Below are 22,715 nucleotides of genomic sequence, written 5' to 3'. Positions count from 1 at the left end.
GTGTGTGTGTGTGTGTGTGTGTGTGTGTGTGTGTTTTTTTTTTTAGATTACTGTTAAAACGTCATAGAAATGCATACAAATAATTTTGTCATTATGTAAAAATGCATAAAGAAATTCAAGTGTTCCCCATTAAGGTATTTTCTGTTTAGCAACAATATAGGTTTAAGGCACGATGTTTGTGTCAGCTGAAAACCAAGGATGAGTGCCTGCAAACTGTTTCTTGATTTACTGTTTACATCCTACACGACCTACATTTGACATAGTTCTGTTTTGAAACTCTGCCAGATGTCGATGACGTTCACAGGGAGGCGTTTGTTTAAAACTACACCATTATCCTGGTGAGCGGAGCTACCCATAAATTTGGTTAATATTCTCCAACAGAACCCCCTCGTGCTGTCGCTTTATTTAAAACAAACGGCTCTGACGAATAGCAATCGCGGAAGAATACAGGAGGAGGTGCTTCGACCCTCTTATAGCTTGGTGCGGCCGTCTCCGCCTGTTCTTCGGTTGTGTAACTGCACATTGAATGGGATAGTCGTCAGAAGCTCTAAAGCTCAAAAATGGCAGTGTAAAGGCGTGCGGCAGCAACTTTTGCAGCGGCAAAAACTCGGCAGTGCAGCGGCTAAGTGCACTGGCTATTTCTTGCAAAATGGCGTAAGTATTTTTGATTCATTATGTCACATTGTGAGGCTTTTAGAACAGGCAGTTTTATGTCTCCCATTGTTGTCTTTGCTACGTGGCCTCGCGTTTTGAAGTTTTATCGATGACACGAAATATTTTAAATTATAAGAATTTAGTGGTTTGGTGTCAAATTTCAGCGTTCCGGCTGCGGCTGACCAGCCGGCGGCAGTTTATGATGACTATTTAACCAAACGTAGGGCGCATGTCGCCTAACTTAAATGGAAGTTCATAAAATAGTTTTTATCATTTAAAGAAGTGTTATAACTGCTGTAATACACCTGCATATTTAAACAGTTGTCGTGTTTGTATACATTAGACACTGTCAACGTGGCGTGGCCAAAATGGCGCGGGCCTTTTTTTCATCCTGGTTCGACCGCCATGCACAGATGGCATGGTTGTGAAAATGGCGGTCATCCTCCCACATCTTAGCTGTGACTCATTCAAGAGGGCGGAACCTGTCGCCCAATGCATGACCAAATTAGGAAACGTTTTTCCCCGGTGGAGGGCGGGGCGTTTCTCATCAAACACGCATTGATAGGCGTAATTAGCTGGAACTGGCCTCCACCCCAACTGCAGAGATGTAGCCAAAATGTTACTACATTCCGAGAATTTGTATCGTTAGAAGAGCTTAGTAGCTTCATTCAAGGAAGTGAAAATGTTGAATTGGTTTCAGCGCTGACACTGGCCAAACCTGAATTGTTGCAAATCATGTAGCACTATGCTTCATAGTTGTTAATTTCCTTCAATTTGTGTTCCACCCGTTTCTTGGCCAAAACAAATTCCCTCTTGTAGATTTCAATACAAATATTCTATGTCAACAATTTTCCATTTATTTTTATGAATGTCATTTTTGGCACAAGTACTTACTACAATAAATATTCACAAAATTTATGACATCAGACCATGTATATGCTAGTTTATTTTTTTTATCCCAAAGAATAAACAATATGTTTTTCTATATACACACATAAGAATCGGGATTGGGTATTGTGCAATTTTGGGAATGTCAAAGATTTAATCTGATTTACTTTGTTGTGCTATTAATTGATTTACAGCACATGAATTATTCTCACCTCAATAAAATATGAGGTCTATGCGTGTAATATAATTACAAGCCCTTAAGAAGTTTTTACTTTAACTCTAAAGAAAAGTGTATGTCAAAACGTTAGTCTGCCTCTGTGCAATAAAGGGTTGATCAGTGAACTTGTTTGTCTTGTAAAATGTCCCATATTAAATTCAAGTAAAAGCTAGTAACATTATTGATATAAAAAAAATTACATTTAGAATGGGAGCCGGTGTACCGACTGGCATATGGAAGAATTGTATGCCATTTATTCCATTAAGATCATGTGATTGTTGTTTTTTTTTAATTGAAATCAATAAGTTTTTAATTGTAGGAATATATTTTACATTTCTATTAACCATGACCCAATGCTTTTCCCCCAGGTCTCTCTCAGCAACCACCCTCAGCTTTGCTGCCCTCGACAGCAGTACCGAACCCCTCGACTTGCTGACGTCAGAATCCCGTTTGTTTCCCCAAACCCTTTTGAGACCATTACCGACCAGCAGCAGCCATGACGCTCTCCCAGCTAGCCTTGGAGGACATGGAGGCCCTGTACTTAGGTCCGTGTTTGGGTGGCAGATGTCGCTGACGCTTTATTTCCAATACAGAATATTGAGTATAGGCTATTGACTCGGAGGTTTTGCAAAATCATTCATCTTGCATCTCACTTTGGAATCTTTGCAGGGAGAAGTTTGTGTTTTTTATATATATAATTAGAGGTTAATCATTGGTAGATTTGAGTCTCATGGTAACTGCTTGTCCACAGGGTCCTCGTTTTTGATGGCTGACCCCATGGGGCCCCTTCTGGACCAAGATGAAGAAGAAGCTTTTTCTCCTTCCTCCTCTTTCGAGGTGAAGGCGCCTGCTTCGCCCTCCCTCTCTTTCTCTTCTTCCTACGCATCCTCCACTTCTCCTTATCAGACGATGTCATTCTCCCCATTCTCCTCCGCTTCCCCTCCTCCATCCCCTCCCCTCTCTCATCCCATCAAGCCTGAAGCCGAGCTGCTGTCCCTGCTGGGAGCCAGCGATCTGCTCAGTGGCCATGGAGCAGGTGGCAGCAGAGGTAAATGGTTGCTTAAAAAATGTCTGAAATGCTTTTTTCATTGAAGCTTTACCAAATCTAGCAATCTTCTTGTCAACAGATGACGATTTGGGCGACATGGAGTGGATGTCAGAAAAGATCGACTTGAGCGACTTTGACTTGGAATCTCTAATTGGCTCTTGCTCAACCGAGTCGCCAAGCTCCCCTGAAGATCTCCTGGCCTCACTTGATTCCCACATGGATCTAGATTCCTTTGACAAAACCGTCTCATCCCTGCACATCAGCCCAGAACCAGACGTCCCCTCACCACTTCCGGAAGTCCCTCCTGTTTCTGAAGACGAGGTGGTTCTAGGTCAGGAACGTGTCCTGAAGTCCAAGCCTTCATCCCCACACCCTTCGTCATCCCCCGCCTCTCCGGCCTACACGTTGGAGCTGGGGAGTGAAGTTGATGTCTTGGATGTTGAGAAAATGTCCCCATCTGTCGCCACTGCCATCATCTCAAACCCCAGTGAAATCCTCCAGACCACCAGTCCAATTGTGCTCTCTCTTCCCACCTCTCACTTCGTAGTGGTTCTGTCAAACAAAGATGCTCTCCCCAATTTGTCCCCTAGCACCTCTCAGTCAAGCGACTCCGAAAGCGACTCCGGCATAGAGTCGGCAGCCGGGTCGCCCCCACGTCGCCCATCCCCCCCGAACTCCCCTGTCGCTGGTTCCTCCAGAACCAAACCCTACTGCAAACCAGAGCCTCCCTCCCCCAAAACCCCCAAAATCAAATCAGTGTCTGGTGCACCCAAGGTGGTGGAAAAGAAATTGAAAAAGATGGAGCAGAACAAGACGGCCGCCACTCGCTACCGGCAGAAGAAGAGGGTTGAGCAGGAGCAGCTCAGCTCGGAACTGGAAGACCTGGAGAAGAGAAACGATGAGCTGAAAGAGAAGGCGGAGTCCATCAGCCGAGAGATTCAGTACCTCAAGGACCTGATGGAGGAAGTCCGCAAACACCACCGCGGGAAGACCGCCTCAGTCGCCTAGACACCAGGATATGGCCCAATCTCCACAGTAAAGAGTCGAGGTGTCTTTAGTTTCTGCTTCCATGTTCGCGCGCTTTAGCGAAGTAAACTATTTTGTAGTGTTAGGAAATTAGAGGTTGGTGTGTGAAGGTGCTGAAACGGATTCCTGACAGGGAATGTTAGAGTTTGAGAAGAGTATGGAAGTTAATGAGATTAGCTAGGAACGGGGGGCTGGGGGGTAGTTAGGTGAAGCATCTGTACATGCTAGTCTCTCAGCCCCCTGTTTGAACTGTGACTTTACATCACCACCTGTACAAACGGGCAGCTTCTGCGTTTATTTTGTAGACTAGGGATGCACAACGGGAATCAAAAGTAGCTCAGTTGTCAACCAGATCCAAGAGTAGCAAGTGATTTTTCTGCAAAGTATGATCTTCCTTCCACCTTGATGTTGCAGTTCTTTTTAACCTGCTATAACCCCCCAGTTTCATCTTCCTCTTGACAGCTTCCAGTCCAGAAAGGGGCCTAATAATTTTCAAACGGTTGGTCAAATGTCAACAAGAATTTGTGTAAATAGTCTTTTTTTTTTTTTCTTTTTTTTTTCCCCCATCACTTGGTTGTGGATTTGTGACTCTATTTAATGGTAGATAAATCTTGATATCTGCTGTAGTTTCCTGACTTGATGCACATGGTCGGCTTGTAAAACGCATTGCTTTCGGGTTGTTTCCTAATAAAGATCTACCGATACTAAACATGATGTTCTGCCTCCTTTCAGTATCATTGGTAATACATTTGAGTCAGACTCCACCCTTGAGTGTTAGTCATAAAACATGATTAGACAGTGTTGATATATTTAAAAATTCAGTGTGTGTGTGTGTGTATATATATAAATAAATGTACAGCAGCAGTTTCAGGAACATTTGATTTTGTTAAGGATTATTTCCTACCTAAAATACTTCTTGACAACATTGAACATGGAAGATTTATAATGTTTGTACTCTATGAAATCAGTAATTGAGATTTTGCAGCACCTATTTACAGCAGATGTCATATCAAGGCTCTTAATTTATTTTCAGTCATATTTCGGTTGATCGTTGAGATCCCAGCAGAACCTGGCACACTAGCAGCCATCTTCCATGGTCGGCTGGGGATTTGAGAAGACGGCACAGATAAAAGAACCGATACAGGAATATCTGATGATGCATATAAAAAGACTTTGGTTAAATTTTAGAGTACGTTTGTGTTGCAGCCATTTCTGTTATACTCCTGTGGTGTAAAGCATAAATAACAGTGAACAAGTCTTAAACCAAATGGCTGTTTATTTAATTCTTAATAGTGTCGCATCTGAAAGGAAAGACACATTGATGGATTGCACCAATGAAAAACTTCCTGTCTGTTTTGCCAGCCCCTAACCGCTTAGTGGTGAGTGGTAACATCTAACAGTTAAATTGCGACACCAGTATGTTTTGTTTCTACAAACTTCAATCATCCGTTCAACAAAGCGACCCAATCGACTCCATAAGAAACACAAAATTGTTCAGGCAAAAATGTACTAAATGCGCTAAAAGGAATTTAAAACTTCCAAATAGTTACTCCACATTAAATACATCTTCAAACGTTATCTGAATTGCTGCAAAAATTTACTTTGAAATGCAAAGATTGTAAAATGCAAGATGCACTCGGATTGCAACATACGGGGGAAGGGTCTCATGTTCACACCTTGTGCTAAAAGTACATCTCTGTCGTGAAACGAGAAGCGAAACAGCTGGGAGGAAGCAGACTTAGATGGCAGAACTTGTCATTCTGGAACCAGACTGTCACATTATGGCCCCACAGTATTGGGGACAGGAAACAGACAGTAGGGGATGCGTCAGCACCCGACTGCGACAGGCAGACACGCCAGGTCGCATTTCACCTGTTGACAACAAAACTGTTGATCAAATACGAAACGCAGCTGCAGAAAGCAGTACAACAAACAGCGTTTCAAATGTCTGACATCTCTTATTTTTTCTGGATATGATTACAATATTCCCCTTGTGTTGGAGAATGAAATATTTGCTTTAAATACAGCTCAGTTTGCTGACTTCTCCAAAGCAGCTGTGTAAATTTAGTCTTGGCACTAAACTCCTTTAAGCACACAACTACACCATAAACTTCTCGGTGTGTTTGTCAGCAACAACAACCTTGTCCTCTTCAGAAGACACAAATAAGCACCACAGTCACAAAAAATATCTGATATACATATAATCATTAAAAAAATTAAATGTTAATACATTCAATCAAAAGAAATATTCAACTGATATTTGAAAAAAAAATTCTGGAAAAGAAATCCATGTAATTCTATTTAAAGAACAAAGCTAACCTTGTACTCATTACACAAATTAAGTCAACAAAATGTCAATTCTAGCTAAAAGTTAGGACACCCTACCCTGAACAACGTGTGTTACCCACTTTTAGCTGAAATAACCCGACACAGATCTATGCTGACTATGGACAGTCTGCCCTAACACCAGCTCTAGTAACATAAGATATCTTCCTCTGAGGACGAGAGCTAGTTTTGTGTAAAAAGCAAACAAAATGCTCTTTAAATCTCCACCTAATGATGAGTATTTAGTTATTATGAGATAAGCTTTGAAACTGTTTCACTGAGATCGTACAAAGATTTGGAAGTGTCCAGTTGTCCTGCAACCTTCCAGGAAGTGTCGGCATTTAAGATTTTTCAAAGACATTTCCTGCCCTGTTACAGTCACCACATGATTACAAGAAGAAAAGAAATACAGGTTACTCTTGTTCTTGCACATTCCTCTACATAAAAACAATGAAAGCAGTTTCAGCTGGTCATGTGCCTGCACATTTACATTCACGCACGTGTTAATTTTAAAAAAGAAGGGAGATAAAAAAGGTAACCTTGTGCAAATTATGCCGAATTTGCACACCTTGAAACTTAAAATGACCAACATACATTTTCTAAACTGTGGAAATTAAGCATTGACCTAGTAATCTAAATGTTTTTATTCTTGATGCCATTATGATGTGACATTCTGTAGCTGTAAATCATTTTTCTTTATTGGCAATAATGGTTTACTTTGAGAGGAAGAAGGTTGAGGTGTTAAAATTTGTTAACCCAAAAAAGACAGGTTCTTCTAATTGGTCTTCAAGATTCCCATCTGCCCATCTGCTTCAAGATTTTCCTAAAATTAATTGACCAGCACATTTGGCACCAACAACCATGACAATAAAAGTCAAACGAATCCCTTCGCACTTCCTCATTCAGATGCTCAGTCGAAACTCAAGCAAGTTTTTGGCATTTGCACAGCCAGAATGGGGGAGCTATTTGTAGCTCGTCTACTGTAGGGCAGTGACACCCTCTGGATTTTAACATGTCTATTTCTGACTGATTTGAAATGCAACTGAGGCAGCTGGATAGTGCTTCATGGCTTCAGCTACAAGTTTAGATAATTTGAGAATGAAATATAGAAAATGGTTTTTTTCATTAAAAGGAATGTAACCCAATCATAATCACTTTTTTTTATTCTGCACATATTTTTAGGGGACAAACTTCAAGAAAACTGTGAACTCAACTGAAACACTGAGTTCCTTTAAATGAAGTCTAAAAACACACCGGTTCAGAGTTGCCTTTGATGACAGTAACTGTGACATTGATCAACATATTAGATGTGTATTGATGATTTTGATCATCACATTTGACAAACTGCAATGTCTATTGCTTGTTTCACAATACACAGTTCCCCCAAATAGATATAAGTGGGGGCTTGTCCGGGATTATGTTGAATATGGCAAAAAAAATAATGAGGCATTTTTAATAAGTGATCCTAAGATGATTTATGTGAAATTGCTTTGCATTACGGTCCTCTGTGTCTAAGTGTCTGCTCAAAAGTAAATGAAAATCTTTAGTTTTTTTATAGCTTGGTCAAAAAATATATTATCCTTTGCTGTCTCAGGATTTCATGATATCGCATGAGAACTGTTATTAGTGACTGCATTATATTTTTATGAGGTAAAGCACTTTAAACTGCTTTATTGCTAAAATGTGGTTCGGTCAGTGCATTTGAAAACATAGCCTTTAGTTCTTAAAAAAATTCTACCTTTACTTTGAATTAATATTCTAATAATAAATTCCTTAATCTATTGTTTTTTTTATGTTACACAGTTTTAGGGAATATTACATGAAAGGAATGACTTAGACCTCAGAGCTTTCTCTGCCTACAAGTCAGAGGTTTGTTGAGGCTTCGGTTCACACAGTTTACTGTAAATAAAGTTGGTTGTGTTGCTGAGAAAAGCTCACAGTGATTAATATCTGACTACCAAACATGTCCAGTTCCCAAAGACCATTAAAGTAAGCCTTGTTAAAGATATGTTTTACCAGAAATAAAGCATTTCAGTAGATAATACAGTTTTAATCATAATGTAATTTTGTATTCTTTGTAGCCATAATTCAGATTGCACTGTATGACAATAGCAGCTTTATTTCAGGTAAAGGTTCCCTGTGTGATCTTGTTCTTCCTCCAAACAATCAAAAATCACCTAAAAACCGGGATGTGATCAAATCCATAGCAGTTCTGCCTGAAGCAACTGCCTACCATCAAATTAACAGGGTGGTTGGACTTTCCAAAGCCGTTTTTATATCTGTTCCTCTCGATTTTATTTTTGTAATGAATAAAGTTTTTATTTCTCATCAAAGTTAACATCTTCTCTGTCAGAATCTGTTTTTTCCCTGCAGTCTCAGGGGATCAGTGTTACTGTATCATCTCCTGTGCTCTGCAACAGGAAAAAGTTTTTTTTTTTCCTTCTTAACACCTTTGCCTCATACCAGTAAATGAAACAACCCGAGAAACAGAAACTTGCTAATAGAGGAAAAAGCGAAGTGGCTGTTGATAAGAAATTTCACCTTTAATCAGACAACGTTTGTATTATGCAACTCCTTAAAATATTTCTTCATTTTGCTCTGTAGCCTACTTCTTCCTTCTGTTTTTAGCTTTATCAGAAATGAACCGGAATTCATCTGTGACCTTTAAGACCAGGAAGTCAGTATCATTGCCTTGAACTTGGTCAAAAATGTGTGACTTTAGAGTGGTTTGTAATGCGACGTTCATAGCCAAAAGTTTGTAGAACAGACTTTCCTCTGTGAATTGTGCATTTTTGTGTACAGACACCAAGAAAATACAATTCTCCTATTCTGGTTGTAATAAAACTGCAGCATTCAAAACATTTCAAGAGGTATGAATACAGCAGCCATTGAAACTCCTACATTTTGGCTACATTTTTAGGTTTGGCTGAGTCGCCCTCTCTCCTGCTTAGCCGGGTGAATCAGCCTCGTCTTCGGCTGACATCGTCCACAGAGGAAACCTGAGCGGCTCAGCTCATTACTGAGGTCATGGGCTGCGGGATTAGGAAGACAGATTTACTCCTCCAAAGTGGGACAGCACATTTGATTGAAGTCTTTCTGTGAAGACACTGGCAAATAATCTGAACTTGGTGCTGAGCTGGAAATATGATAATAGAAAGGGCAATATGAAAATAGAAAGACATTTCTGAGTTGCAAAAGTTCACAATTTGGTAAAATTTCAGAAATTTTTAGATTAATATCAGAAATTTTCTAGAAAAAGTCTCAAATATCAAACATTTTCCAGTTGTGAAGCTTTAGCACATTTTCATCTTTTCAAACACAGAAGTGTCATAATTATTTTCTAGAAAATTTCTGAGAATAATCTCAGAATTTCAAACATTTTTCTAACAAAGTTTTGACTTTTCAAGCTGAGACATTTCCTCGTTTTTTTTTTTCTGGAAAATTTCTGAGATTAATCTTAAAGTTTTGGGGATTTTTCTAGCAAATTTTGGACTTTTCAAGCTCAGAAAGGTCCGTGATTTTTCTGGAAAATTTCCACATATCTATATGTTTTTTCTAGCACATTTTATCTTCCAAACTCAGAAATTTTCTTGTATTTTTTTTATAGAAGGTTTATAAAAATAATCTCAAAACTTCTACATTTTTTCTAACAGATTTTTTACTTTTTAAACTCAGACATTTCTTTGTCTGGGTTTAATAATAATAATAATAAGTTCTAATCAGTTCCTTTTTTGCTTTCTTTTTAGAAAATTTCTGAAATCAATCTCAAACTTTGATTTTTTTCCCCCATCAAATGTTCAAATTTGGTGGAATGTACTCCACCTTTTTTTAATCTAAAATTACAGGGTGGAGGTGAGTCTATTATCTAGTCAAGCCTTTGTTACAATAGAACAGAAAAGGTTAGGTTTCTTGTACAACCAATCAAAACAGTGAATATGTGGGTAGTTGTGTGTCATCATGACTCACTGAGTCATTCTGTTAGTAGTGTTTTGACATTCTGACAGAATGTTTATGTGAAGGACATAAACAGAAAATACGGTAAGTGATTGACGTAAATGTTTATTCCTAGAAGTGGACTTTTTATATGTATATATGAAGTTGAGAACATTTAAGTTCCTTTGAAGCTCATGGTTTTTCTAGCTCCAGCGCGCCCCCTTGTGTCACTTCTTTTGTCTGCAAGCTACATCTTCCACAGAACTTGTATGGAAAGAGGACAAAGACTTAAAAAATGTCAAAAATCATCAAATACTTTCTGTTGCGTTTTCACATTTGGCAGTCTAACCTAGTTCTAAAGCACACAGCAGAAATGTTCATCCATCCACTGACTTTCCCTGATCAGAGATTTGGTTACAACCTTCACTGCTTTCTGTCTTATACAAAGATAGTTAAATAAAATCACACACTGAATTAAAATCTTACCTCTTCTTTCTCTGTCTCTCTCTCCTTCATGGCGAGAAGGTTAGTCATGGCCCTTTGCTCTCATCTTCAGTTGCTTGGTGTGATGACAGTTTTCTTCCCCTCCTGAATGCATCAAAAACTAAAGAAATAATTATTGATTTAAGGCAGAACCATAGCAAGCCAAAATCCAGCATCACATATTGTAAAGAAGTAGAAATTGATTGAGACAAAATCTTTTCAGACTTCTGTTGTTTTCTCTTACTTGCTGGGAAAGCAACCTTTCTGTAGCAGTCTGAACCACATAAGTAAAGTATGCTCAATAATAACAATAATAATAAAAAAAAATCTAAATTTCTTATTTTATCTGTGATTCAGCTTAAACAAAATATGTAGTACTGCCCACATACAGTGATTGGGTAGATGTTATTTATACAGTGTTTTTGTCTGTTTGTCCCTTCCCACACTTGGCTCTAAGCTAACTGCATAGACATTAAATTATTGTACTTTTACTACAAATAGCAGTCGATTAGGAAGTAAAGTTGTCTGGAGCTTTAATAAAAAATAAATAATAAAAAATAGTAAAACGAACAAATTAGTTTCAAGTATATTGTGTTCCATGCTTGTAAAGATGACTGGAATCAATAAAGGTTTCCAAAGAAAAAAAAGTGAGATATAAATATGCGTCATACGAGTCGTGTCAATTCAATTCAAAAATATATATAAAAAATATGTGTCGCTATACATCTTGTTACATGTATAAGGTTTGCAGCAAAGACGTGAAAATCACTGCAGTATTCAGCGAGTTATTTACGCTGAGTCGAGTGGGAGACCTTTCCAAGATGGCGGCCTCCCGCAAGTACATGCGGCGTCTACTCAAACATGTCTATGTTCTGATCTATCAGCAGACCAGAACGGTTTTTTCCAGCTGTATGGCAGGCCATTGTATCATAAAATCGGTTTCCTCTGACTTTGTAGATATCGAATCCAAATTGTCAGAAAATGCCAAAGTAGAGAGAGTTCAGCGGTATGAAATATTCGGAAATCGCAAAAATTAACGGACTTTAAGATTGCTTCAGAAATCTCCAAATAATTTTCTACTTATTCCAAAAAACACAATGTATTTAAAAACGGCTCTGGAAAGCTAAAAGTGCTGCTGTCATCTCTTTCCCAAGCTGAAAATGGTGCCTTGTAAAAAATCTTTATTCATTAAAAAAATAAAATAAAGAAAGTTCATTGTTTCATTGTAATTTCAATGAGATTTTGACTGGATGGCTATGCAAATTCAAACTATCAGTATGTCTCTCTGACTGTTCAGAATGTTAATGCAGGATATCTGAAATAAAAAAAACCTAATTGAAGATGTCTGTAATTGATTTTAAAATAAATTTTGACTAGTTAAAATTGCAGGTCTACATATCTTTAATTTAGTTTTGTCTAGTCGCTATTTGCTTTCAAGCTGTCTGCAATATTAGTCAAATCCATAATCTCTTATATAAAACCTTTAAGATATCTTGAATTATGGAGTCATTCAATACATTCTTACTTAGAATCATAACTCGTACAAAATAAAAGTGAGATATCTTTTATTTACTTTATGCCTAGTCACAATTTTAGTTGATGTATCAAATGGTGAAATATCTTGAATTAAAGCTTCCATACAACTTAATAGCAAATCTGACGTCATTTATACTCTTCAGAATTTAATTTTAAATATCTAAAATTTGGTACTTTGTCTTGTGAAAATATAATTAGAGATGTCCCAAATTTACCAAGACATCTAGCTTCAGACATCTGGAAGGATGGTGGAAGGGATTTTATGTTAAAACGGCCTGCCACAGTAAACTCAGATTTGAGTAAGTAGATTTCAGACCCTGAAACTCCGTATTCACACAGTTCCTCCGTGGTTCTCTTGTCCGTGACGGGTTAAAGAAGTGGAGGACCGCCCGGGTCTCGGATGATTTTTCATCCCTACAGGTTGTATGCTGGTTAGGCTCCTTTTTCGCAGGTAAGTGTGAACTTTAACCTCTGGCTGCATGCATGTGACTGAATGCGGATGGATCTTCACGTGTAGAAATTATTCTTGGGGATATAATGTAAAAGATTTATAATGATATAAATGTTTATTTTGTTAAAAACATTTTGTGGCAACGAAATGCGGTTATTTCGTGCAGTTCGAAATAACCGCACTGAGGTTATTCAGTTTCTTGGCGTGCGTTTTCGAGAAACATGAAGCTGTGTGAAGCTGTCGCGGGAACGCGCATCGCTCGAAACTGTCTCATATTGATGAGATAATGGATTGATACATGACTGAAGAGGCAACTTATGAAAATATTCGTAATTACTGATATGAAACTCATACCAATCATATTTCATATCAATAAGTCAATATTTGGGGAAAATAGACAGGGCACGCAGATTTTGCCAGGCTAATAACTTGCTTTGCCAAAAGATGCGTCCCCCGGCTAACTTGGAGAAATAAGTTAAGAGGGATTTCACTTTTTCTACATACTGACACTTCTCCTCTGAGCTACTAGTATAGATTTCATATTAATAGGACCAAAATTAGAGAAAATAGACCGTGCAGATATTGGCAGGCGCCGAAATCGTATTGCCAAAAAACAAAACAAAGCAAAAAAACATCTCATATTTTAAAAGACTTCAGGGTGATATACGTACAGGCACTATATTCTCTGTTCATGCGTTAATCTATTGTGGTGTTAAAAAAAAAGCGAGGAACTGCAAACATAGCGGAGAACATGTTCATCAGACACTGACTAAAACATTCGACTCGTATATGTCTCCATACATATATGTATGAAGACGGTGGGTTTTATTTCGCAAATGAATTTAAATAAATATTTACACCTGTATATAAATATCCATACATTAAAAGTCTTCATACATTTATTTAAATTCATTTGCGAAATAAAACCCACCGTTTTAGGGCTTACGTGGTTAAGAAACATGATGATGTTACGAATATCTTTAAAAGTTGACTCTTCTGTCATATATTTCAGTCCGTTTTCTCACATGAGACAGTTCAGAGCGATGCGCGTTCCCCCGACAGGGCACGCGCGTGCCCGCTCGGCATAACAACTGCCGAGCAGAATTTAATTTGAAATATCTGATAATTAAATTCTCCGTGACTGCTGTAGGGTAAAAACTGTTATTTTCACACTGCTCATTATCGGTGCCCGTTGAGGACATTTGAGCTGTTTAGTCTAATCTTCAGTCTCAGATAACTGTCTTCTTTGCTAGCTGTACGTCAGCGCCGCCCTTTTGTTCTGGTCAGAAATAGTTTCTAAAGGAAATATATTTCGTTCCAGGTTTCCACAATCAATAGACTTGCTGACTCAGCACAATAGAATAACAGGTTTTCTTAGAAAGCTTTTTTTCCCTGGCATTTATGAGCCTTTAAGAAATTAGACTGCTGATGCTTCAGAAACTAAACTAACCTGTCCTATTGTATCTTAAATAATTCCGTGCTTCACTTTCGTTTGGTTTTCACTCGTACAACAGAAGCTTTTTATAATCTCTCTCTTCTTTTTTGTTTTTTAAAGTTGTTTGTGAACTGCAGAGCGGATTTATAGACTTTGGAGTTACTGTAAGCCAACCGCTTCCCAGAAAGCGAAAGTAAATTACTCTGAAGCTTTGTCAGCTGTGTGAAGCTGACACCCCACCCACGTCAAAAACTCCAGCAAATAGTCTGAGTGGTTGGTGCTCCGTTTGTGCAGGTGTGTGCCGTTAAAAATTTCGTTTGTGCAGTTTCAGTTTCTGAAGTATTAAAAGTTGTAATTTTGGCCGATGACGTCACCACCCCCCCCCATCTTGCTCCAAAACAAACCAAAGTGGACTACTTCATTAGTGCTCCGTTTGTGCCGTTAAATCTACTGCAGCGAAGTTGTTTTCAAGTTGGATATTGGATATTCCTTGTCAGTGGGACATGTAAGCTATTAAAAACTAATCGTACTTCTTAAATGCAAAATTACGTAAAAAATGTAAAAAGATCTAAAATGGGGAAACTATTGAAGAAAAAAAGTAGTAGTATGGAATAAAACCAGGTGTGGACTTTTTTGACGTGGGTGGGGTATCAGCTTCACGTAACTCGTTTAGCTTTCAAAAAGTGGTGAAGGAAAAAAATCAGTTTCCAAAAACCTCCGCCATCGTACCGGACGTTTGTCAAACATTATACCTCCACCCACTCGGTGTGTTCGTAATCACTTAAATTAATAGGAGGATCCTAGTTACCAAAGTGATCTAAACTATTCCAAGGATAAAAATTAATTATGAATTTTGGTTCTAAATTAACTTAACTGCCCAAAGAGAAACTATATTGATAGAAGTTACAATTTACAAAATTAAACTTGAATGGCCACAACAATATTTCTAAGCTCTGCTTGATTCAACATAAATACAGAGGTTGATTTTTTTTAATTATTATTATTGGTTAATAAATGGATAGCAAAAGGTGCTCAACAGGAGATTTTTTTATTTGTTTGTGTTTACAGAATTTGAACAGGTGAAGCTAAAACTATGACACTTGAGAAGTTTTGGGGAAGTTCTTTTATTTAGTCTTAAATGCCAAATGTGTAGATTATTTTGTACCGTTTTGGTTTTATTACTGCTCTGAGTATATTGTTCTTTCAGCAATCTGCTTTTTAACTGCTCTTTTTAACCCTAACCCCTAACCCACTCATTTAAAATCTCTTGTGTAATATATTTTAATGACATTATTTCACGATAAATAAAAAAACTTTCCAGTTCTACTTGGAAGGTAACCTCATATATCTTCTCCTACATCTCTTGGCTCCGCAGCATGTCCTCCACTCTAACTCGTCATGTGATCTGGCAGTCTGACGGGCTGGTGGCCTACCTGAACCCCCGGCCCTGGACCCCGGGCTCCGTGATCCTGGAGAGCCGCGCTCCAGGCAGCGCAGGAGGCAGCATCTTCCACCTCAGTGAGTCTGAGTGCTTGACCTGGCTGCTGGGGGCGAGGACCGTCGCTGAGCTGCTGTGTGACAGGCTGGGTGTTCGGAGGTGTGCTCTGGTCAGCAGACCCCACAGAGACAAACCTGCTCAGGTGAGAAGAATTACGCTGGAGGAAAAATAAACTCGGGTTTAAAGGATTTGCCCTTAGCCATGGGGTCTAGTTTCTATCACACAGAAAAATGGAGTTAGATTTTTTTCCGTTGCAAACTATGAGTCTATTAGATGATTCCAGCTACAAAATCAATGGATATTCATGTTACAGAATCCAAACAAACTCTACCGATCACTTAAGTTTTGAAAGTACTGTTGTGAAAGCTACAACATACCTGCAGGCTACCTAGCTAGCTAGATCACTGTGGAGACATCCTGAGTGTTAGCTTGTTATGCTGCAGCTAACACCTAAAACGACGAATATTCTGCTTAATAAGGAAGTTTACCTAAAGTTCTATATTAAATCTACCAGCCACTTACTAACACTTATTGCCCAACTCTATCCTAAATAGATAATTCATATCTTAACCATACTAATGAATATCTTGTATTATAGGATAATACTTTATTATTCTCTGCTGTTGTTAAAAAAAAAGCAGTAGTGGGCACAGCTAATAAAGAAGCTAGTGGCGCTTTAAGGTTAGCGCAACTAGCACTTTAGCGGATATTAGTTTTGCTAATGCTAATAAAGTAGAATATAAACATCTAGATACTTGAATAATTCTTAAGTTGATAACCAAAACTTTTATGTAGGTGTTGAAGTTTATTCAACATAAAGTTTATAAGAAAGCCTCGTCAAGATAGTGCTGTGGAATTTACCCAGAAAAGTTAATTTATAGAAAGTGTGCTAAACGTTAGCAAAAGAGATAAACTACAAATTAGATCTGCTATTTGCACATTAGCAGAAGTGTCCCCACCACTAAAAAGAAGAGGGATCACAGAAGCCTACATGTTTTTGTTTTGTAAATATGTTAAAATATTCTTACCTAAAACTGTTATTACTCCAAGGTAATTGGCTGCTTGTACCAGTACAAATGAAATTGATCAGATTTTATGTTCTTATAAGGTTTCAGTTGCTGCTTCTTAACAACCTTTTAAGTATCACTGTAGCTGTGCATGTCTGAAGCTTAAATACTGTAACGTTAAAGTAATTAGTGTGTTCTGCATATTTTTTCCACTTCAGGTGTTCTGGGTTTGCATCGCTTTGTTTGATCAAGTTGAATTAACTTTGCTCCCCACAGATCCGTGTGCTGCCCCTCCACGGTCTGGACGCAGAGTGGCGCCCCCACCTGGCCGGAGAGGAGGAGCACAACGCTCACGACCCGGGATACTGCACCTCCAAAACGGCTCCTCGATGGAGCGACTCCAGCCTGACTGACGTCCAGAAGCGAATCAGGGCGAAGCTGCCGCTCCCCGATGCGCCGCCCGATCTCACGTTCCTGGGCGACGACCCGGCTCACGCCGGCCTCTTCTCGCGCATCGTCCGAGGGGAGGAGAAGCAGTGGCGCGTGTGGGAGGACGAAAGCCACGTCGCCTTTCTCACTCCGTTCCCCAACTCTCCTGGCTTCACCGTGCTGGTTCCGCGGCGACCTCTGACCTCCGACATATTCAGACTGCAGAGAGGAGACTACGAAGCGCTGGCGTCGGCTGCCAGGAAGGTGTCGCTGCTCTTGGAGGAAGGACTCGGCGCCTGGGGGGTGGGGCTTATTTTCGAGGGCTTTGAGATCGACTACGCTCACGCCAAGCTGATTCCTCTGCTGTCACCTTCACCGTCAGGGGAAGGAAGCGAAGCCGCCACGCCTCGCTGCCCGCACTTCCACCCCACTTACCCGGGTTATGTCACGTCAGAGGACGGACCTGAAGCTGACCCGGAGAACCTGAAGGAGATGCATGCTAAAATTACTGAAGCTTAATGTCGCTGCGTTTAAGTGAAGGTGTTTTTTTTGACCAATCACTAAACTGTGCTTGTTTTCCTTCAGCCAAGCATGTAAATAATATAAATCATCAAGCAAGTATTTTGTCTTTCCATCAAAACCATTGACTTTTTATTCAGAAATCTGATTAAAACTATGTGAATACTAACATTCTAGTAAATGTAAAAGTTGTGATCTTTACAAATCAGACTCCAGTTTATGCATTTTAAATAACTTCTTAATATAAACTCTAACTTTATCATATATTCAACACAAAAGTTGCAAACACAATGCCCCCCACCAATAAATGAAACAAAACAAAACTAACAATAAACAAAACAAAACACAGTTATTATAGAGAAATTCACACGTTATTAAAGTAAGTAAACCAGAAGGATAATTGCTTGCGGTGCCACATATTTCCTGGAATATTTAATCATTTTGCTTAAACTACATAACCCCTCATTACATCACTCCTAATTGGTTCCACTGGGCATTTCTTGCTGTGGAGCTAAATTAATTAGATCCTAAGAGCCCATTAAGTGTTTTATAAATCCCACACAGCTTTAGAGTTTCATTAAAAATAAAAAGAGCTTAAGAGTTTCCATAGCAACCAGCAGTGAAACGTAATTTAGCTGCAAAGATTACTGATAAATTTAAACACCTGCGAGAGAACGGTATATTTAAATGAGCGGCAAGATATTTCTTTTAAAACTATTTTTAAATATATTTTATTTGATGTGCAACTTTTTTTTTTCTTTTGCTAATTCAAATTGGCTAGTTACAGTGCCCTCTACAATTGTTGCCGTCACTGCTACAGATGCATCAAATATTTAAAGTGAATTACTCTTTTATTGCAGAAGCATAATCTGAAAATGAGCCATTTAGCAACTGATTGCAGACTTTTCAATGGGGAAAAAACAAACTAAAAAAACAACAAAACATTTTTAGTTATTGTGTTCAAATATGATTTTAAGTTATACTTTACTTTTTGAGTTAACCAAAGTCTCGAGGAATGTTTAATTAGTAGCCAACATGTTTCCCTCAGGTATGACTGGTGATGGGAAACAAGTTAATTTATTGTCTTTATTTAACTTAACAGCATAATTATTAACCTGGATGAACATGATTCAATTCCTTGTTACTAATTGAAACAATTTATTTAAGTGGGATCAACAATTCACTTTTTTCAGCACAAGATTAATGTGAATATCTTCATCAGTTGGTAAATAAAAAATATTGAGGATAACGGGAGAAAACAAATGTTTTCTTGGGTTTTACCAAGTCGCCATGATAACTATTTCTTTTAAGACTCTTGTGTGCATCTGTAACCGTAGGGGTGTCTGTAAATGTGGAGGACGGGAAATGACTTTACACACGGCCGGGTTAAACCTTGACGTCGGTCGGGGTTTCCGAGGCCTTCTTGCAGCAGATACTGTTCAGTCCCTCTGACTTTGAGATGTAAAGCAGGGGCTCGATGCTGCAGCTCAGGTCCATGATGGCGAACACGCTGATGCTGATCAGACAGCGGTACTCGAAATACGTGTAGTAAGACACAAAGGGCATGAAGGCCACGGGGGGCAGGTAGTTGAAGGCGATGATGCCCAGGTTCTTCAGCACCATCTTGAAGGCTCTCTTCTTCACCGGGTGCATCTTTTCCTTCCCCGCCACTGAGTGCCGGAGGACCCAGATGACGGAGATGTTGCAGAAGACCATGACGGCGAATGCAAAGAGGATGACCCCGCCGAAGATGCCGGTTACGCTCATAATGCCGTTGATCCCCTTGTAGATGCTGTAGGGCATTATTAAACTCCAGATTAAGATACAAACGCAGACGCGGGTGATGGTCTCTTGGTAGCTTGAGAAAAACACTGGGTGTACGACAGCCATGTAGCGGTCCATACAGATACACACCTGGGGGTACACACAGGCAGGTAGAACCATTTAGCTTTTATTAGGTCTGTTAATTTATTTGGCTTTTAGGCTTGTAAAATTACTGCAGGGTACTTGTGCTTTTTCAGTGATGTCATCTAATTTGGGTGTCTGTGCAGAGCTTGACAAAAGCCTTCAAACCCTCACTACCATTTCACATTAGAACTATGAACTTCTGAGTATTTGGGCTGATCTTGTGTGATGAACTGGACAAACGGAGAGCAAAAGTGAAAAGCGAAATGAAAATGATTGATGGTTTTCAAAAACTTTAACAAATAAAAATATGAGAAATGTGGAGTCTACTTACATTCACCACCAGGCAGGGTGAAAGCAGTTTTGAATTCAGACAATATTTCACCTGCACCAAAGCACCGCTTCAAACCGTCCGCGCGACTAAAAACGCGCGAGCTCACAAGCTGCGCTCGCGTCGCAAGAGAGCCACTGACACCGTGATATTAGGCAACGTGTTTCGATGAAGTTGTTGCGCTGTTTTGCTCGTGCGCTCTCATCAGAAAAGCTGATACGTTTCTGTTAATAGATATTTCGACGGACGGTCGGGCAGACATTCAGATACCGTTCCCTCAGTTCATCACAGGGAAGAACAGGGAGCCGGAGCACCGATGATTCTTTTGTATCCAAGAAGCAGATTGTTCATGACGTACCATCTGCTTCTTAGCTGGTTGAGAACAAAGGACTGGTTTTGTCTCACAGAAACCGAAACCAAGCAAACTGCTCCTAACGCCATGTTTAAAACTTGAGCAGGACCTGTCCCTGACATCAAGGCGATGTAGGCAAAGGCTGAGGGCGCCAGTCCAGGGGCGCCATTAAAAGAGGTAAGAAAAAAAAAAGATTTTCCCTATTATTTTTAAAGCTTACAGTTAATAATATGATTATTCTATACCAATCTAGCAAATAATATAAATTACTTCCTCTAATAATATTGATACTTTACTAAGCCCCACTCCACCTTTTCCACTAGTTGGTTTGTTCCTCACAGTCACAGTAGAAGGACAAGTCAAGAAAAACTTACAAGAAAGAGCGGTGCTAGGTCCTTCACCCCATACGCAAACCTCTGGAAGATCCAGATTTTTTTGTTGTCCATATCCAGCCGGTTGGCCAACTCTATAGGGGTCATCAAGCAGAAGTAGGCGTCCAGCACGGCCAAGTTGAAGAAGAAGATGTCTGACGTGGAGGTGTTCTTCTTTTTTGAAGCGATTTGCCAGATGACAAAGATGTTGCCCGGAGTGCCAACCACCAGGTTGATCAACTTGCACGCAAAGTAGAAGGCAAAGGGCTGAGGGGACACAACGCATTCTGGGTAATTGTACCAGAGAGGGCGAACACGACCCCCGGTGCTGGTCGAGTTGTCATAAAGGCTGATGTTCAACATGTTTTAAATCTGGAAGGAAATGCTAGAAGAAAAAAAAAAGAGTTGGAGTAAAAGTTCATGTTTTTCATTCATGTCTAATCCATTCAGATCGCACTTAATAGAGAAACATCTCGTCAAACGCCTTACCTCAACACGGCACCGACCGTCTGATCCTGATGATCGCTGGGACAAATAACTCACTCTACTAGGACCAAGTGTACCGTTTCAGGAATGGGACAGAATTTAGATCATGTGATTCACGTTCATAATATTGAGCTAAGTTGTAATTGGTTAACTACATGGACTTGAGTCACTGTCTGCAGTGATTGGATGGTGTGGAGATGGATGAGGTGGAGCAACTTTTCTGAACAACGTGCAAAGTTGTAAAAGGTCTCCTGTTACCCAACATTTCTCCTTTTTTGGATTTTAGAAAATGATATTTTAGGTTACAGAAACTTTAGTAGGAAACATAAGCCACCAACTGGATGGTAAGTTTTGTTTCTCCTGCAGCATGATGAATCTCCCATGAGTATTTTATCTACAGTAGCCGTACAGAAGCTTCATCTCACTGATGCAACCTGAAACAGTAAACAACTGATGTAAGGTTGGCAAATGAGAAATCTAATGCAAGGTGTTACTGTAGAGCTTCGAATGAGGTAAGGAACTTCACAATGGACACAAATAGATGCATTAATATGTTGGTGCCAACCACAGCACAACATGGAGAGACATGGAATTGTTTTTTTCAAATTGTAGTGTGACGACATTTCTCTGGTACTTTAGCGTTACTGGCTGACCAAGGCCTCCATCTTGACAGAAGACTGAGCTGAAACTTCTTGAGATCTTCAAATCATCCAAACTTTGTTTTCTGACCCAAAACGGTCCTGAAATCATTAAGTTTATTACGATAGTTTAGAACCACAATTAAACTGTGAGTAGTTATACCTCCATCAATAAGCTTTTTTTTTTTTTAGTTTGAATATTATGGTGACATTTGTCTTGAGTCAAACTTTTTCCATTTATCTTTCAGATTATACACGATCTGTCAACATAACGTTTCTTTTCTGAGCAGAATTTTCCAACTCTACTAATTTCAGCAGGAAAGAAGAAAAAACAACAACAAAGATGTTATAATCCTTTATTAAACAATAACCTTATCAAATTTTCTAGTTTAACGGAGTCTGCATGTGTGATGACTTCATTTCAAAATTGAAGCAGTTGGGTAATTTTCCTATTTTGTTTTTATTAAAGAAAACAGGAAAAAAAAAGCAAAAATCTGATGCGGTTTCCCCCCCAACTTTCTCACACAGATTTATTTATGCAAAAGCTTATTAAGAGTTACATATGTTGAGTTGTCGAGACAGGAAAGCCAGTAAAAGAACTCAACATACCGTAAAAATAAAAAACAAAAACAAAAAAACATTTACAACATAAACGCAAGCATTATGTTGTAAAGATGGAAGACATTCATTGTTTAGTAAAGCGTATTCAGGGATGATCAGTTTACTTAACTGATAAAAAAAATAAAATCGCAGATTAAAGAGTTTCTTTACTTCGGTTCTTTGCACTTTAATATGAGGATGAAAGACACAAAGTCTGTTTTAAAAAGTAACACTTCGGTTAGGCTTTACCCGCCATCTTGTTTGATTCCATTTTATTTGTGCAGCGGCTTTTAAAAATGGGTGGTAATGAGTCAGACATGTATAAAGATAAATAAAAATCACCTTAAACTTTGAAGCGATCTCAAACCTGTGCTACAATCTCTGACAAGAAACAGATCCTGAATTTATTTTTAGATTTGAAAAGATGGATAGGAATAAATGATCTTCCATCATGTCTAGTGCGTATCTGAGTAAATTAATACATATTCCTCCTCTAAATCCTGTCTAAATATGCCATATGACAAATAAAACAAAAGGTACTGGCAGTTCTGCCAAATAATTAAAATTTAGATTCGTTTCTGAG

At 39.0% G+C, this 22,715-nt stretch overlaps 3 protein-coding genes across 5 annotated transcripts; 2 read left to right on the top strand and 1 right to left on the bottom strand.

Annotated features, from left to right (window-relative positions):
• The first annotated feature begins 483 nt into the window (after positions 1–483).
• On the top strand, positions 484–4,547 carry atf4a (activating transcription factor 4a). Its single transcript, XM_007576268.2, has 4 exons — positions 484–654; positions 2,128–2,304; positions 2,511–2,807; positions 2,887–4,547. Exons 2-4 carry the CDS (start codon positions 2,256–2,258, stop codon positions 3,813–3,815), a joined length of 1,275 nt encoding a protein of 424 aa, XP_007576330.1. The 5' UTR covers positions 484–654; positions 2,128–2,255; the 3' UTR covers positions 3,816–4,547.
• Positions 4,548–12,397: 7,850 nt separating this feature from the next.
• LOC103154845 (uncharacterized) lies at positions 12,398–17,651 on the top strand. 2 transcript variants are annotated; one of them, XM_016663078.1, is made up of 4 exons: positions 12,398–12,561; positions 14,117–14,290; positions 15,372–15,636; positions 16,778–17,651. In XM_016663078.1, exons 3-4 carry the CDS (start codon positions 15,373–15,375, stop codon positions 17,447–17,449), a joined length of 936 nt encoding a protein of 311 aa, XP_016518564.1. In that variant the 5' UTR covers positions 12,398–12,561; positions 14,117–14,290; position 15,372; the 3' UTR covers positions 17,450–17,651. The 2 variants fall into 2 exon arrangements, with proteins under 2 accessions (XP_016518564.1, XP_007576329.1); XM_007576267.2 differs by lacking the exon at positions 14,117–14,290.
• Positions 17,652–18,207: 556 nt separating this feature from the next.
• Positions 18,208–21,780, bottom strand: LOC103154852 (proteinase-activated receptor 3-like). 2 transcript variants are annotated; one of them, XM_016663079.1, is made up of 3 exons: positions 20,898–21,780; positions 20,412–20,793; positions 18,208–19,363 (listed from the first exon to the last, which is right to left on the bottom strand). In XM_016663079.1, the coding sequence occupies exons 2-3, from the start codon at positions 20,769–20,771 to the stop codon at positions 18,836–18,838; spliced, it is 888 nt and encodes a 295-aa protein (XP_016518565.1). In that variant the 5' UTR covers positions 20,772–20,793; positions 20,898–21,780; the 3' UTR covers positions 18,208–18,835. The 2 variants fall into 2 exon arrangements, with proteins under 2 accessions (XP_016518565.1, XP_007576340.1); XM_007576278.2 differs by having other exon boundaries at positions 20,412–21,780.
• Positions 21,781–22,715: the final 935 nt, after the last annotated feature.

Source organism: Poecilia formosa, unplaced genomic scaffold (assembly GCF_000485575.1).
Source record: "Poecilia formosa unplaced genomic scaffold, Poecilia_formosa-5.1.2 Scaffold403, whole genome shotgun sequence".
In the NCBI taxonomy this organism is placed as follows: Eukaryota; Metazoa; Chordata; class Actinopteri; order Cyprinodontiformes; family Poeciliidae; genus Poecilia; species Poecilia formosa.
The sequence above is the reverse complement of the archived record's forward strand: the minus strand, read 5'-3'. Positions and strand labels throughout refer to the sequence as shown.

Coding starts and splice junctions, on each gene's coding strand:
- atf4a (XM_007576268.2), top strand. CDS start 2,256: ATGACGCTCTCCCAGCTAGCCTTGGAGGACATGGAGGCCCTGTACTTA. Junction 2,305..2,510: donor CATGGAGGCCCTGTACTTAG/GTCCGTGTTTGG, acceptor GCTTGTCCACAG/GGTCCTCGTTTTTGATGGCT. Junction 2,808..2,886: donor TGGAGCAGGTGGCAGCAGAG/GTAAATGGTTGC, acceptor TCTTGTCAACAG/ATGACGATTTGGGCGACATG.
- LOC103154845 (XM_007576267.2), top strand. CDS start 12,536: ATGCTGGTTAGGCTCCTTTTTCGCAG. Junction 12,562..15,371: donor GTTAGGCTCCTTTTTCGCAG/GTAAGTGTGAAC, acceptor TTGGCTCCGCAG/CATGTCCTCCACTCTAACTC. Junction 15,637..16,777: donor ACAGAGACAAACCTGCTCAG/GTGAGAAGAATT, acceptor TGCTCCCCACAG/ATCCGTGTGCTGCCCCTCCA.
- LOC103154852 (XM_007576278.2), bottom strand. CDS start 20,771: ATGTTGAACATCAGCCTTTATGACAACTCGACCAGCACCGGGGGTCGT. Junction 19,364..20,411: donor ACCTAGCACCGCTCTTTCTT/GTAAGTTTTTCT, acceptor GTGTACCCCCAG/GTGTGTATCTGTATGGACCG.